General features: G+C 45.1%; 1 protein-coding gene across 1 annotated transcript in view; it reads right to left on the reverse strand.

Annotated features, from left to right (window-relative positions):
* Positions 1–18,020, reverse strand: part of PIK3C3 (phosphatidylinositol 3-kinase catalytic subunit type 3) — a gene marked incomplete in the record, with an annotated part of 1,653,126 nt that overhangs the window by 1,403,813 nt on the left and 231,293 nt on the right. The window contains 1 exon segment of the mRNA XM_044074431.1: positions 6,868–6,997. Coding sequence (XP_043930366.1) covers positions 6,868–6,997 — 130 coding nt within the window.

The raw sequence follows: 18,020 nt of genomic DNA on the forward strand, positions 1-18,020 counted from the left end.
TTTAGCGGAACTGATATAGACCCCTTTTTTTGGACATACCTATCAAATATTCTAAACTTACTGTCAAATGGTAGGGCCACTAAACTGGATAGCTCTACTTTGCTATGTAATTGGACAAGGAAATAGTTCAAGGATCAGATTACTGATTATAATACTATCATCAGATCACTGATTACAATACTATCATCAGATTACTGGGTACAACACTGTCTTGTCTGTACGTGATTTCTTTATGTTTTGAGACCTTTAAAGAGCAAGGTTTAATCAGTGTGCTGATGAATATGCAGTCATGCCATTCTTAAATTATTAAAAGGTCGAGGTATGACAAATTTGGTTCATTTCTGTCTCACTACATCCAACTCATTCATCTTTGGAGAAGGAGGAGGAGGCTCTCCTAGAGGTTATTATCAATGTAATGCCCTCTGTTACAGATGCCGAAGACTGTGGGATCTTCTTTGTGGTCAGTCAGGTCACAAACCTTCAAAACGTACTGGCAAATGTGCTCTTTTATCTATTCTAATGGAAGACCTATGCTTATCAACTTGGAGGACTGCTGAGAAACAATGGCTTCCTAGACAACACTGTAAGCTCTGTAGTAGAGAGTATTTTAATAAAGAAATGGTGGCAGAAAAGGCTGATAAAAGGAGATGAATCTGGTCCATCAGACAAACCCTTCTTAATTAAAATTTTTAAAACTACAATCTACTCTGCTACAGGACCCATGAGGAGCTCAGTGTCTCTCCAACCCAACACCACTCTTAAGTATTCAACTGCAGTACCACCTTTATCATTCTTATAAGAAAAGCGCAGTCCGGGTCTGATCTGTCTGCAAACAGCTAACGTTAACCTTGACTATGTGTCCACCTGTTTGAGCCAATATTAATTTCTGCTTTGGCTTGTAACACACACACACACACACACACACACACACACACACACACACACACACACACACACACACACACACACACACACACACACACACACAGACATTCCACTTTCTCTCTTATTCCCTTCTGTTAGCAAATAGTATACATAACTGATCAATACTGTGTGTTTGTTAATTTAAACTGAGACCACAGTAGCCTATTGATACAAGGTTATCCTGTTTTTCCCCCTGAGAAATGGTTAAGAAATGACTTACAGCTTCAGAGCAGTCCTTGGTCAATTCTGATTGTTTCTTAAACACAAACTTGTCTTTGCTTTGGCTCATTAGCAGCAGTACAAAGGAACTGCCTGCTCACTCCCTTGTTCTCCCCCTCCCCCTTCCCTGTTTATTACCTTAAGCCAATCCTAAAGTTAATAATATTACCTGTGGCAGGCACCATTTTTAAAACTACAACCACCCTTTGTCACTATCATATGTTCATTTATCAGTTTACTCTGTTACCTGATTGTTTCCAGCCCCCTCATAAGAGCTACCTTCGCTCCCCACCCTGTCCCTTATTCCCTCCCGCCACCAGTGGTCCTACCTTTATTACATTCACAAACCCCACTCATCTTTCCAAAAGCCAACCACAGCGCTAACCCAACACTACCTCCTCCAACTTCCCACTACTATTACACCTCCTCAACTAACATGTACAAGCATACCTTACCTATGCTCACTGCATGCACTCTCCTTGCATATCTGTCATCCTACCAAAGCTCCATCATTCCCCCACTCAACCACTACCACTGTACTACTACTTACACCACCACTCATGTATCACCCTCACTCAGCTCCCCTCTCACCAATGCAAGAACCATTCCTATGCACCCCCACATATTCTACCAATTATATTACTCAAACATAAAGCATCCCTACAACTTAACATAGTAACCTTCCCACCATACCTATTACCCACAGAGCACAATCATAAAGTTTCCCTAATAAACAACACATTCAAAAACTGAGAAAACTAATAACCTCATGCATATCAAAACTAGCCCTAAGTGGAGACATCCACACCAACCCTGGCCCTACCATCTCCAACCCCAATCCTCATAATCAGACTAGAAACCACAACTGCTCCCATATCACAGCCAACAGAAAGCCAAGTGACTTCCTTCTACTAAGCCTAAATATTAGAAGTATATCCAACAAAGTCCATGAACTCCATGCTACCATAGACTTGTACTCCCCAGATATAGTCATCCTGACAGAAACCTGGCTAAAACCTCACATTACCAGTGAGCAAATACTCCCTACCAGTTACGGCATACTAAGAGTAGACCGACTAAACAAGAAAAGAGGTGGGTAGCTATAATATTTAAACAGCATCTAAACATCCAGACCTTAAAATCATCAACTCCACAAATAGGAAATGAAGAAATAATATATACCAACCTCAAAATAAACCAAAACAAAACTATCAACATAATTGGATGCTACTTCCCACCTGGCCAAAACATCCCTCCACTAGAAAACCTCCTCAGCTGGTCTACGCACCATCTCCCCCAGGAAACTATAATTTTAGGTGATTTCAATATTGACTGGCAATCCTGTTCTAGCAACCATCCAACCCATCATGTAAACCTTCATGGCTTCACCCAACTAGTGCAGTCGCCAACCAGGATAAAAAAAAACTCCAGCAAGCACACTACCCTGGATTGGATACTAGTCAGTAAGAGCCCCCAGTCATATATAACAGGCTGCTTATCAGATAGCCTCAGTGATCACTCCCCAAATTTCCTACTCAAAAAATACCTATACCAAGCTAAACCTGTCATCTACTGTCAAATACGTAAAAAACTAAACTTTAACCCACTCACATTCATCTCACCCCTCAAAGAATGTAACTGGCATCCTCTAAAGTACCGCAGTTGAATTTTTTAATACTACCTTCCTGAGCATCCTTAATTACCATACCCCCATAAGACTTTCCAGAACCAAAGGACAACCTTGCCCATGGCTGCAGAAAACCACTAAGTCAGAAATGAAAAACAGGGATAAAGCCTGGGAGCATTGGCGCAAAACCAAAACCCCTTCAACTAGACAGAAATTCCTAGAACTACGCAATAGAGTCAAAAAGCTAATAAAACAGGACAAATTCCAATACTACCAGTCTGCCCTAGACTCCTCCCAACACAGCCCCAAACAATTCTGGTCCTCCATAAACTCCATCCTCCACACCCAGTTAAAGTCAGTACCCCTCCTCCTAACATCCCTCACTCCTCCGAAAATATTGCTACCTCATTCAACACACACTTCACACAAACCATACTATCACTAGCTAAACAACACAATACCCACACCTTCAACTAGTAATCTTCCCACTGCCTTCTCTTTTTCTCCTGCACCTACCTCCAACATAAAAAAACTCTTAAGTAAACTTAAGCCCACCAAATTATCAACAACCTGCCAAGTGAATACCTACAAATCACAGCTGATGCTCTGGCCTACCCAGTATCCATCTTGATTAACTGATCTCTGTCAGAAAGTTACGTTCCCACACTGTGGTAAGTATCACATATAATTCCCCTCCACAAAGGTGGCCCCTCCACAGAACTAACCAATTACCGCCCCATAGCTATTCTCTCTCCACTCTCCAAAATACTAGAGAGATGCATACACTCACAGGTCTCAGACTACCTCCTTACTAACAACCTCCTTTCTAATACTCAGCATGGTTTCCGACCAAACCATAGCACCACCACTGCCTTACTCTCCTTTACTAACACTATCCTTCAGCATAAAAACAATGGCTCTCTCTCCTCTGCTACTTTCCTAGACCTATCTAAAGCATTTGACATGGTCCCACACAAAAAACTCATCTCTGTCCTTAATAATCTATCCTTCTCTCAATCAGTCATCAACTGGTTTCAGAGTTATCTGTCTGACCGCCAACAATCCATTGTATGGCAGAATGACATATCTCCCCAACTACCTGTCTCCATAGGGGTTTCCCAAAGATCCATCCTTGGACCCCTACTCCTCTCTGTTTTCACCAATAATCTAGCCTCTGCCACCAAACATGGCACACTCATACAATACGCAGATGACTCAACCATCATATGCTCAGCCCAGTCCCTACCCAAACTGCAAAAAGTCACACAGGAAGCCTTTTCCTCTGTTGAAACTTGGTTATCCAATGCCCAATTAATACTCAACCCAAACAAAACTAAACTAGTCATCTTCCAACCCACCAAACATACTCAAAACAACTCTCACTTTAACATCACAGAAAAAGACACCACTATATACCCAACTGAACATACCAAATTGCTAGGAGTGGAAATAGACAATAAACTAAAATTTGACATTCACATATTCATGACCATAAAAAAGTCCACAAAAAAACTAGGAGCGTTATACAGAAATAAGCAACTTCTCACCAAAGCAGCAAAGATTTCAATAGCAAATTCCCACCTTATCTCCACCCTACTTTATGCCTCTCCAATATATACCAACCTAAGGCAATGCGATCTAAACAAGCTAGAGGACCTGCTACAACAAAATCACCAAATTCACCATAGGCGCATCCTACCGTAGTCACCACTGTCTCTCACTTGCTGCACTGGGCTGGCTTGAACTCCCTCACCTCCTTCAATGGTATCAACTCTCACTTGCCCACAAACTAGTAAACCATCCACTAAATGTCCCATCCCTCCAGAATCTACTCCAACCCTATCGCACCACCAGACCACTTAGATCCAGCAACAAAAATCACTTGCAGATCACTAAAGCCAATAACTCTGCTGGTGAAGCACTATTCTCTTGCGCCACAGCCAAATTATGGAACTCCCTCCCACCCACAATTACCTCAGTACCATCATGCACCCACTTCAAAACTTTACTAAAGGCGCACCTAAAAACATGCTGGCTATGCCCTTGCAACTCCCACTCTAATATCACCCACCCCATCTAACCACTACCTTTCTTCCCACCCCACTAACTACCTTGATTATAGCAAGCTCAGATGCTCATAAGCCTAGTACTTATTATGCAGCAGGAACTTCTTATTGTAACATTTGTTAATGTCTGTCATTTGCTTTGCAGATAAAGATTCTAGTTGTCTACTGATGTACTATGTTCTTCATCTGTAAATATGTTTGTAATTAATTGCCATGTTAATGAAATTGTTAATCACTATGTAATCCAGTGCAACTACTGTCTGTTTATTTTAACTGTGGAGCTTTTCTCCCTGGGCCTCTGCTGAAAATGGACCTACGTCCAGTCGGACACTCCCAGTCAACAAATGTAAATAAATAAATAAATAAATAAAAATAAATAAATTAGTACAGATCCATGAGATATATTTTATAAAATCTATTAAAATGCATTCCAACTTCTTTTGTCAAGGTCAGTGTTACCATACTTGAACATGGTCAGCAGTATGTCTATTTTAAAGACAACCTTTAAAATAACAAATAACTCCCTGTACGGGAGTATGTTTTATGCCACTCGGTGACCAGTTACTAGTCCTACAGCTGGAAGCTGCCAATACAGTGCTGCTTCTTTCAAAAGGTTGGAGGAGGAATTTACACTTCCTCTGCTTTTATAATGCAACCTCTTTTTCAGTTTGTTTTGTCTAGTTATTTTCCTTCCTTCCTTTCTTTTTTACTCCACTTTACATTTTACATAGATTAAATTTTTCAACAGCATCTTTCTTTTCACAATGTTTTCTCATGTGCAACATTTTGTCTGTTAAGAAACAAACTACAGATTTCAATAACCTTGTGGTTTTGTGGAATTTTAAGCATAGCTCAATCTTCTGCTCTGTGGCTAGGCACTAGACAAAAACTGAGTATGGTGGAAGTCCTTTGGGGCTATTTGTCTATCACAAGCATACTTATTAACAGAGAGTCTATGGGGTAACGTATATTCTGCCAAAGGATTTGCCTTGTTGTGTTCATACTTCAAAGAAGGTGTTTAATAATTTCTGATATGAAGATGGCAATGAGCAAATAAATGATGCAGTTAGGAAGACAACATAGCTGGCAGACCAACATTGTTTTTCAAAACTGAGAACTGAAAAACCTGCCAGCACTGTGTGTGTACGCATGATTGTGTGTGAGGATGATCCTCATTTCACCTACGGTCACTACCTTTACTGGAAAGTAACAAGAATTAGTCTTCAAAGGGACCACAACTGCTACTAAAGAAATGGCCAGACCAAAGTAGCTTTGATGGTGAAAAAAGCCACATGATATAATTTAATGTTACAGTGACCCTTCCTAAAATAAGATCTCATGTTGCTATTACACAAAGTTCCTCTGGTAGTAGAATAACCTATGCTACTATGCAACAGCAGCACCTCAAGAGTCACATTTGAAGAAAAGATCCTGAGGCTAATGCAAGCAAATAACAAACCAAAGGATTAAAAAAAATGATGGGCTGTTAGTAAAAATTATTAACAGTTGTGACAAAAATTATTGTGCAGTTTAGGTACATAGGTAAATACTAAGCTATTGGTCTGTAGACAACTATAAGCTTAACTTAATAACCAGTGGTCAGAATCCAGCCCTGTACTTTATATCTGCAGTAAATATGTAAAGATCTTAACCATTATGGAACCCTCCATAAATGTGCAGCAAAGTATATATTATTAAATTATTAGATTATTAGATTAGTATTAGAACTACTGAGGTAATTTACTGCTCACAAAGACCAAAAACATCCACTGCAATAGGTAAATACAAGAACATTAGTCTGCAGACTATTAAAAGCCTAGCAAATGATCAATGACGAGAAACAAACCCTGTACCTAGTATCTGTGAGGTAAAGACCACAAAATTAAAGTTATTGAAAGCTTATAGCACAGCAAATCATTAGACAGTCTATAAAAATATGTTGCTTTAATGTGATATCTTATGTGTTTCATTTATTGTAGTTCATAGAGCACTATCTTCCACAAACGTCTACATATCTATATATTTCCATACCTTTGCCAGACGGCTCATTTTATCCTCACAGATAGTGCTGCTTGTCCTGCCAGGAGTTTTTGTGGATTCCAAACCATCTGCTTCTATATTTGGCCATACTTTTAAATCATGCATTCCTTGACGAAACATGCTAGAAAGGGAAAAGGGTATTAGCAGATATAATAAGACAGGCCAGGGGACAAGTAGGATCTAGTCAAAACAGTGCATACATTTTCTGAAAACCAAAGCAAGAAAAGTCCTAAATACTCCACTTCAACAGGAATAAACCTGCAGTCCTTCACTGCTTATGTACTTCATGATGTCCTTGCATTCACTGCTGCAGTATTCTTAACTATATGGGATTCCCTGCCATGGAAGCCGGACGTCCAGCCAGTCTTCCAGAGGCTTCTGCATTTAAAAGGTATGCTGATCATCACCATACGCTCCCTGCATAACGTAGGGCATATAAAGGTGATGTTCAGGGCAACCAAAACCAGAACTTCTTTGCCGCCAATCTGAATGTATCTTTTACACCGTCTGTCTGTTTACCTGCGTCCATTTTCTGCCCATTAAATGCATTTACTTCTCCAGTGATTTCCTACGCCTGTTTGCTGTTTTTGCAAGTTATGTGCCCCATTGGGATTTTGTTTTTTTTCTTATTTTTTGTGTTCCTTCAGGTTAATGTCATCCAGAATGGGTAAATGTCAATGTGGGAGACAGATTCCAGACAGAGACAGCCACAATAAATGTCTTTTGTGCTTAGGTGCTTCTCATGATCATACATCTTATTCTATAAGAACCTTTCAACTTTACGCTCACCTAATAAACTACTTGTATCAACATGTAAATCTAATAACATGGCAGGAGATGCTCTGTTCTCAAATGCAGTTGGAAAGCATTGGAACCAACTCCCCCAAGAACTTACACCACTGTCTTCATTTACACTTTTTAAACACAATCTGAAACTCTATCTTAAAACCCATTGGTTATGTCCCTGTACAAATCCAGACTAATCTCATAGTATATCCCAAATACCCTGTCTTAAGACCTAAATTCCTGCTCTGTGTCTTTTTAAATCAAGGCCTATCCTTGGCAAAAACATATTTTATCCTAATAGAGGTAATTTAAAATACCTAGTTAAATTCTTCTGCATATAATCTAAAGCATCCTAGCTAAGGCAGGCAACAAGTATTGTTTAAACTGTGAGCATTGCTGAACTGTTAACTTGAAGTACGTATTTGTTTAACAGTTACTTTCTAGTTACTAATGAAGTCTTGTACATAAAGTCTAAAATATCTTATCTAATGCTTGTAACATGTTTTTTTGTATAAACTGTGAAGATTCCTGAACTGTTTAAAATTTGTAGTATTTAACTGTATGTTAGTAGTCTAGTAATCTCTTGGAGCTCATCTCCCCGGGACTCTACTGAAAATGGACATAAATCCAGTTAGACTATCCCGGTCAACAAATGTAAAATAAATAAATAAATAAAATATTTGTCAGGCATTTGTTCCAAAAACCCTCACAGTAGGCTTTCTTCCCTTTCCTTGTATCTTGACATTCAGTGTCTTAAGCTACTTAGCCCCCAGGGGTCAGCCGTTAGGGAAAAGGAAAGTGAAAAAGGTACAACTGTAATCTGTCCCTGTTCAGCCTCTGCCCGGTGTTTCTCCCAAGGTAGTTATAAAGTCGGAGGCTCGCCCAGCTGTGTTGTCAAATTTCTCTGCCGCAACCATGTTGAAGGCCGGTAAGGATCTAGCTGGCAGCATGTCCAAAGAGACTTTTCAGGCATCTGTCTCAGACGTTCACAGGGGAACCATGGGTGATTTTTTCTGAGGGGCCTAAGGGCGTTCCTCAGTTTTTCGTTGGGGGAAGAAGTTCCTGCTACAGTTCTTGACTGTCATCCTGGATCTGAGGTTTCTCAGGATGTTCCCTTAAAACAGGAACAAAAACATGTGTCTTCTTGTTCCTAGGGATTCACAAAGTGAGTGGCAGGCTTTTACTGCCTTAATGTCCTTAAAGCATCCTCAAAGGGTTTCAGTTCCTACTCTTCCTTGGTCCTCTCCTCTTAAAAGACCTAGATACCAGGATTCTTCTGAGGATGAGTTGGGTTCTGCTGATGAATCCCTAACTTAATTCTACTCAAATTCCTTCTCCTTTGGACTATGGGTCAGAAGAGGAGGAATCTATTAGTCCTGATGTTCCTTTGGAGTAAACTTCCTTTGGGGACACACTCTCTAGGACGATGGATTTTTTAAGTGGGATTGTACTCAGGTCTCTGATATCTATAAGAAGTACTATGGGTTGTTGTAGCTGGACTCTCCTAATCCTGCAGCTATTCCTCCTGTCTTGGCTGCTTTACTGGATGCTTTCTCCAATGCCTCTCAGGTACCTGATTCTCTCCTCCCGGCTCCAAGAAGCCGGACAGGTTTTATAGGGTTCCTGAGGATTGTTCTTTTTTTATAAAAATGTCCTGCTGCTGACCCCTCGGTAGCGTCTGCAGTCTCTGATATGCAGTCTCAACTGGTTCCTTTGCCCAAGTCAATGCCTTCTGACAAGGAGAGCAGAAGTACAGACAAGCTGGACAAAAAGATTTACACTTCTGCTACCCTAGCTTTTAGGGCTCTTAATTATCAGACTCGTATGTCTAGGTATGTGTTGGCTCTTCTTTCTCAGGCCTGTCAACTTATTTCCGATTTTCCAGACTCTGAGGGTAAAATAAGAAGTTATGTACTCACCATAACGTTCCATCTGAGTAGGTATCTTCATTTGTCTGCAACCTTTGGGATACAGATCCGATCTCGGATCCGAGCTGGCAACTTCTATCATAGCATAGATCCGAGCTCCTAGCTCCTCCCCGTACCCATAATCCCCTGCCTACCCCTAACTGACCTCAGATCAAGTTTGCCCCATAGCACAGCAGATAAAAGTGTCCCAATGGGAACATATGCTAATAACACAAGAACGATCATATTGGTCAGGGGGAAGGAGGGGGGGATGTTTGCAGACAAATAAAGATACCCTCAGATGGAACGTTATGGTGAGTACATAACTTCTTAATCTGAAGTAGGAACTTCATTTGTCAGCAACCTTTGGGACAGAGCCCCCAGCTACCTAAATCTTGGGTAGCCTTCATGGAAGGATATTCCGGAGCACCGCAGAGCCAAAGGACGCCCTACCTCGGGAGACGACATCTATTTTATAGTGGCTGATAAAGGTGCGAGATGAAGCCCAAGTGGCTGCGGAACAAATATCATCCAGTGGAACCCTAGCTTGAAAGGCCGCAGATGTGGCAACGGCCCTAGTAGAATGAGCATGGACTCCTTGAAGTGCAGGCCTTCCCGAGCTCTGATATGCTAAAAGAATACAACTCGAGATCCATCGAGAGAGAGAAACTTTAGAAACTGACTTTCCGAAATTACTTTTGGCAAAGGAGATAAACAACTGATCGGATTGCCTATGATCAGCAGTTCTATGGATATAAAAACGTAGTTGTCTGTGTACGTCTAAGGAATGTAGCTTGTACTCTCCTTTGTTATGAAAGTTGGGGAAAAACACTGGAAGACTGATAGATTGATTGATGTTCGCTTCTGAAGATACCTTAGGTAGAAAGGACGGATTGATCCTGAGGTAAACCCTATCCGGGTGAAAGACCAGATATGGTGGTTTGACACAAAGAGCTTGCAATTCCGACACTCTTTTGGCTGAAGTTATGGCCACCAAAAAGGCTGTCTTCCAAGAGAGAAATTTGAGATCAACCGTGGCCGCCAGTTCGAATGGGGGACCAGTCAAGGCCTGCAAGACTAAGGATAAATCCCATGGAGGTACTACCTCTTTAACTGGAGGCCTAAGGAGGAAGGTACCCTTGAGGAAGGTCTTACACAGTTCGGAAGTGATAAGAAGGCCAGACTCTTGCCCCACGTGATAGTATGAGATTGCTGCCAGTTGTACCTTGACTGTGGAAGAACTAGCCCCCTGGTGAAAGAGAGAGGTTAGAAAATCTAGAACTGACGATATTGGGGCTGTAAAAGGGTCTAAACGACGGTGTTCTGCCAAAATGGTGAAGCGTTTCCACTTACTCCGATAAAATTCCTGGTGGAAGGCTTGTGAGCTGCTACAAGAATGGCTTTGACCGGTGATGAGATCCCGGGAGTCCTTATGAGGAGTGGAACTGGAGCAACCAAGCCGTCAGCTTGAGGTTGACCAGGTTCAGAGTCGGAAGACCGAGAGGGTGAGAAATGAGATCCGGAATGGGATCCAGAATCCATGGTGGATACACTAGGTGAGACCATAGTTAAGGGAACCACGCCTGACGAGGCCAGAATGGGTCAATGAGGATCATCTTGCTCCCCAGCTGCCTGGCTTTCGGTAATAATTTCAACATCAGGGGAAGAGGAGGGTAAGCATAAAGCAGACCGGGAGGCCAAGCATGAACTAGAGAGTCTCTCGGGGACTCCCCCGGAGGGGGGGATCAGAGCGAAGTAATCGTTGCATTTGGTGTTTGAAGGAGAGGCAAAAAGATCGCAACAAGGTTGCCCCCATTGGGCAAATACTTGCTCTGCAACTCGATGGTTGAGAGACCATTCGTAAGGAGTCAGGATAGTACGACTGAGCCTGTCCGCTAGAATGTTGGACCGTCCCGGAATGTGCGTTGCTATGAGAAAGCGGTTGGTGGAAATCGCCCATTCCCACACTCTCATGGCCTCGCGGCAAAGGGGGTAAGACCTGGTTCCCCCCTGTTTGTTGATGTACCAGATGACCAACATGTTGTCTGTCTGTACTGTAATCGTCCCTACCGGAAGAGAGCTGTGTAGTGCTTGCAACGTCAAAAGCACCGCCCTCATCTCTAGGACGTTGATATGCAAAGAGGTCTCTACGTCGTTCCATGTGCCTTGGACTGTTCTGCCTGAAAAATGCCCCACCCCCCACCCCAGGTGAGAAGCGTCCGTGGTCGCTGTGTCGACTGGCGGAGGTAGTGAGAAGGGACGTCCCATGTGGAGGTTGGGAGACTGGAGCCACTGTACCTGGAGGGTCCACTGTAGAACCCTCATGTTCAACCGGGCCAATGGCAGCAGAGGGATTGCAGCCGCCATAGATCCTAGGGCCCTCAGGATCAATTCCGCCAAAGGAGATTGCAGTTGAAGGATGGCCTGCACGTGCAACATCAGGTTCCGAAGCCGATCTGGAGTCAAGAACGCAAGCATCTGTCTGGAATCCGGTCTCGCCCCTATAAAATCCAACACCTGTGTAGGGATGAGAGGGGATTTGGTCATGTTGATGGTTAATCCTAATAGTGGAGCCAGACTGAGGAAATAATCCCTGCATGAACAAAGTAGATGCCTTGTAGGGGCTGTAAGGAGCCAGTCGTCCAGGTATGGAAAGACCTGAATTCCCTGGAGTCTCAGGTGGGCCGCTATTATCGCTAGGACCTTGGTGAACACCCTGGGGGCTGAGGTGAGACTGAAGGGGAGGACCCTGAATTGAAAGTGACTGGCTCCCAGCCGGAAGCGGAGAAACCTCCTGGAACGCCGGTCCACTAGAATGTGATAGTACGCATCCTTGAGGTCTATGGAGCACATCCAGTCGTCCTCCCGCAATAAGGGGAGGATGGATTGCAGCGTGACCATTCGGAACTTTTCTTTGGGTACCGCCAGGTTTAGGACAGAGAGGTCGAGGATGGACCTCAAGTCCCCCATGTTTTTTGGCACCAGAAAGAACCTGGAGTAAAACCCTGATCCGACTTGATCTGGGCTGGATGGCTCTTTTTTGCAGAAGCTGCTGAATTTCTGCAGCAGCCGCCTCCCTCTGACTGGGTGGAACGTCGGGAAGGCTTCTGATTCTGGGATTTACTATAAAGGGAATTTGGTAACCTCTGGATATAATACGAAGCACCCAGCAATCCGTTGTTATGGACTCCCATTTTGCTAGGTGCCTCGAAAAACGCCCCCCCCCCCCCATCTGCCTCCAGAGTGGAGCAGTCGGGTAACCCCTCAGGGGTTCTATGTGGGCCTCTCAGAGAACGGTTCTCTGGACCCAAAATTCCTGGGACCCCCTCTGCCTCTGGGGCGGCGTCCTCCCTGTCCTCCTCTGCCATGAAAGGACTGGTTGTCCTGAGCAGACTGGGATTGATGCGATTTTTGGAACCACATCTTCTTCTGACCCTTTTGGTTCTTGGAAAAGGACCTCTGGGGTGCAGAGAAACGGACTCCGACGGCAGACAAGGTCTTCCCGTATTTCTCGCTCTGGACAAGAGTGTCGCGAACGGTTTTGCCGAACAGTGCAGAACCATCAAAAGGGGCATTCGCGAATGATGCCTTAAAGGATTCCGAGAAGTCACAGTGACGGAGCCAGGCCTGTCTCCTCATGACAAGCCCGACTCCGCCTGCTCTAGCGGCTCCCTCCGTAGCATGAGACAACAGCCGCATAGAGGTGTTAGAGATAGAGTGGAGGGTGGCCATTCGGGAGGAGTACAGATCCTTGTCTCCCTCCGACATGGACCCTGGGGGGGGAAGCAGCATATTCCTTATTTAGATCCCGCTGCATCCGAATAACGTGTGCCATGTAGTTCAAGGCCCTCATAAAGAAGGTCGCTGAACTGAAGGCCCGCTTCCCAAGATGGTCCATCGCGTGAGACTCCTTGCTCAGAGGATGAACCGTGGGGCTCTCCTGAGCCAACTCTTTCCTGGTGGCTGCAGCCACCAACATGGCATCCACAGGGGGACCTCTGCTCCAGTGTGATCTCTCTGCAGGGAGGCTCAAAATTTTGTCCGGTTGCTTGGGGATCGGCTCTATGGTGTCCGGTTCCTTCCAAGCCCTAGAGGATATGAGATCCACCAGGGGGTCGGGTGGAGGGGACACCCAAGAGGTAGATGGTCCTGCCTCAAACACCTCAAGGAATACGGACTCATCAGAGGAAGCCTTAGGGGCAGACCACCCACCCCTGATTTTGAGCATTTCCATGATGTCTCCAAAGGAGACTTCCTCGGGGGGTGATCTAGGGGAGCCTTCCCCTTCATCCAAGTCCGTAGCTTCGGTGAGACTCTCAGGGGAGTCTATGTGCCTCCTTTTGCACTTTGCCTTGTGAGGAATCTCCTCGGGGGGGGGGGGGGGCTGTCCGAGGAGTCCTCACGGGCTGTATCCTGTTCCACTGGAACTCCTAGAGGCGCTGAGGCAGGCTGCCCCGAGGGCAGGATGAGGGGAGCCAGGACCAGATGAGAAGGAGTGCGGGAGGGAGCCGAAGCCAGGACCTGAGGCCTGGAAGCACTCGACAGTGCCCTCTCCACCGCAGCGAAGGCCGAGGGGGAGCCGCTCTCTGACGGATCCGAGATCCGACTCCCACTCGGATCCGAAGCGGGGATCGGACCCGGCGCCGAGAACGTCGGATCCGAAGGACCAGTGTGCTCTGACCGGGACGGAGCCGAAAGCACACCGAATCCCTCGGATCCGAAGCTCGGCCCATGGCTCCAAGAGGTCGGATCCGACAAACTCGAGGGAGCAGTCGGAGCCGACGTGCCCAGCACGGTCGGCTCCGACCTACCCCCGGATCCAACGTGGCTCGGCTCCGAGCGCTCCGAACCCAGAATGCGGGTCGGAGAAGGAGCTATAGGAGCGAAAAAAGGGGTCAAGCTCCCCCACGGAGGGGGGGGGGGCAAACTCCCATCTGCATCTGGGCCTGGATGAATCTCCTCATCATCCGGTCCATGTCCGCATCAGACATGCTAAAAGTGGACCTCAAAGAGGCCACCGAGGCAGACCTGGAGTGTCGCCTCAATGACCTCGACGGGGACCGGATCATCTCCTCCTTGGGTCCCGGGGAGAAACAAGGGGATCGGATCCGAGGAGGAGGAGATCGAGAAGACTTGGACGGAGAAGCCCTCTTGGCGGGCGGGGCTGATGAGGAGTCATCGGCCCGCCACTTAAGGTGCTTCTCCCGCCGCTTCTCTTTCCTGGCCTCCCTATCCTCCGGAGCCGAAGCGGGAGGTCGAGTCCCGGTCGGAGGAAGGAAGGCAGGAGTGACCGCTACCGGGGGGGTAGCGGGCACCGAAGTACAGGAGGCCGAAGCAGAGTCTGGGGGTAGAAGGCCCGCCAGAACTAGCTTCGACCTTCGATCCTTGAGTGCCCTGGGGTTGAACACCGTGCAAATCGTGCAACCCAAAGAGAGGTGTTCAACCCTAAGGCACCTAACGCACCGAGTGTGGCCATCAGTCGGTAAAAGCTTGTGACCACACTCGGTGCATTTCGAAAAAATGGCTTTAGGGGTCTCCGACATTACTACATTAAAGCACACTCACTAGGCCCCTAACACTCAAGTCAGACACACGTTACGACCAGCGGGGGAGGGAGAAATATTTTAAATTAAATTTAAGCTGAAAAGCTAAAATAATAATAAGATTAGTGTTAAGGGTAAACCTACCACGCACACACAATCACTCACTCAGAAAGAAAAGCCTTTTTTTTCTCACAAATACGCTAAGAGCTCTGGAATCTAGCTGTTGCTTGAAGAGCGGCAAACTAGATCTGGGGTCAGTTAGGGTAGGCAGGGGATTATGGGTAAGGGGAGGAGCTAGGAGCTCGGATCTATGCTATGATAGAAGTTGCTGGCTCGGATCCAAGATCGGATCCGTATCCCAAAGGTTGCTGACAAATGAAGTTCCTACTTCAGATCTTCAGTTCTTTCCTTGCTAGGGACTTTATCTCAAGTTGTTCATCATTCTACTAAATGTAGTTATGATATGATGGATGCCTCTGCAGGGCTGCTGTTTTTGGTTCAGTTACGAGGAGGTACTCTTGGCTTAGGCTTCAACCTCTACCTGATTATAATAAAGCTAAGTTGACATATGCTCCTCTGGATTTTACATTTTTGTTTGGGGAAGCTGCTGGTTGTTTGACCCTTCAGGAAAAGAGTAAGGCCTTATGGGAGCTTAAGCATGTGTTGTTTCTCCTATGCCTAAATTTTAGAGAAACTACCTCCACTAAGTCTGCCTTTGTCATAGGCAATCTCGTTTTTCTACTAAAGGTAATAAGAGTGGCAAACATGCTCCTCCTGCTAAGGCTACTCAATTTCCGGGTATTCTAAAGCCTTCCATTCTGGACAAACCAGGCACTGTGCGACTATTCGTCCTTTCCCAGCCTTGTTCCACTTTCTCTTCCAGTTTGGCTTCAAGATCACTCAGGATTCTTGGGTTCTGTCAATCATTTGTCAAGGGTACTGCAGTGTGGAAATCTCGGCCTTCTTTTATGGGCACTCCTCAGCCTCCTTGGGAACAAATCCCCTTTTTACCAGAGGTTCTTTGAGATCTCTTGTCGCAGGGTGCTATTCAAGAGGTGCTTGTGTTCCAAAAGGGAAAGGGTTCTAGGGTTCTACTCCCAACTGTTTCTAGTGCCTAGAAAAGAGGGTACTTTGAGGCCTATTCTAGATCTCTCACATCTAAACAGTTTTCTAAAGGTACCTTCCTCTTGGACGTTGTCCCTTCAGATTCTGTTTCTTCTCTTGCTCTCTCAGACCTAAATGCTGTCTCTGAATCTCCAGAATTCTTATCTCCATATTCCGATCCATCCTCTTTTCAGGAACTTTTTGCTTTTCTCTGTTGCTCCTGGCACTTTCTGTTCTCTGCCTTGCCCTTTGCCCTTTCTACTGCCCCAAGGGTGTTCACTAAATGCTTTGCTCCTGTAATTGCCTTTTGCAGATTTCAAGGAATCCAAACACTTGGATGATCTGTTGATTCAGGCATCATCTCCAGAGACCCTTTTGCAAAATCTTCATTCTGCTGTATCCCTTCTTCAGAGTCAGGGATTCAGTACAAATTTCAAAAAATCTTCTCAGACTGTCAGGATCGTGTTTTTCTGGGTTGCAGGGCTCAAACAGTGCCAATGTTTGCATCCCTGCCCCTTCCAAAGGCTTTAACTCTCATTTCTTTCTTCAACACACTTCCTCCTCTGTCTTCCATTACTGCCAGGGAGTTTCTGAGAGTTCTGAGTTTCATGGCATCTACCATTCTAATGTTTCCTCTGGCCAAACTTCATATGAGAACGTTTCAATGGTTTCTCAAGTCAGTGTGGCTTCAACATGCTCATCCTCTAGAATTTGTGGTTCCTCTTCTTCCTTGTCTCAGACAGAAACTTCTCTGGTGGATTCAGCAGCTGTCTCTGAATCCTGGGATCCCTTTTCAACCCCCTCTTCCCTTTCAGGAATTGTTCACAGATGCCTCACACATGGGATGGGGGGAAGGTGAGTTTTGGCTCTCTAAAAGTACAGGGATGTGGTCACCTCGTCAGTAGAAGGAGTACATCAGTGCCAAAGAGATGACAGCCCTTCTGCTGGCCCTTCAGTCCTTTCAGTCTCTTTTCTCAAGAGCCTCTCAAGGTATTCACGGACAATACCACAGTGATATGGTATATAAACATGCAGGGAGGAATAAGATCTTATCTTCTTTGCCAATTGTCACTGCTGGTAAGGGATCATGCTGTCGTGTCATGTGACTCTTCAGGCAGTTTAGATCCCTTCCGGTCAGAACATTGTGACATACACTCTGAGCAGGTCCTTAACTCAGTTCCATTAATGGATGCTTCATGAGGATGTGTTTCTGGACATTATCCACCAGTGGGGTACTCCTCAAGTGGATCTTTTTTCCTCCACTCTGAACAGACAACTTCCTCTGTTTTGTGCCACAGTCCCAGGTCCTCTAGTATGGAAGGTGGATGCCTTCTCAGTCTCTTGAGAGGGAATGTTTCGTTATGCATTCCCTCCCCTTCCTCTCATTCCAAAAGTCCTGTACAAAATTCAACAGGATGCTCCCAAAAATCTTGTTGGTAACTTCCTTTTGTCTGTGTTCCCTCCTTTTCTGCATCTAGCCAGGGGCAATCATCACAAGTTACCTTACAGGGTGGATCTAATCACACAAGACAAGGGATCTCTTATCCATCCCCACACTGTGGGTGATAGGATATTGATTCCTCATAAACACCTTTTCTGAGGACGAGCTGCAAGTCCTGCAAGAGGCCAGGAAACCTATGACTAGGAAATCCTACTTATCCAAATGGAAGCAGTTTTCTTTTTGGTATCTCTCTCTCTCTCAAACTGGACCCACTTACTGTGGATGATGCTTTGGTTCTCTCTTATTTGTAAGAGTTTTTCATTGCTGGTTTGGCCTACTGTTACATTAAAGCCTTCCTATCAG

Source organism: Protopterus annectens, chromosome 6.part0 (assembly GCF_019279795.1).
Source record: "Protopterus annectens isolate FY-2018-M chromosome 6.part0, PAN1.0, whole genome shotgun sequence".
In the NCBI taxonomy this organism is placed as follows: Eukaryota; Metazoa; Chordata; order Ceratodontiformes; family Protopteridae; genus Protopterus; species Protopterus annectens.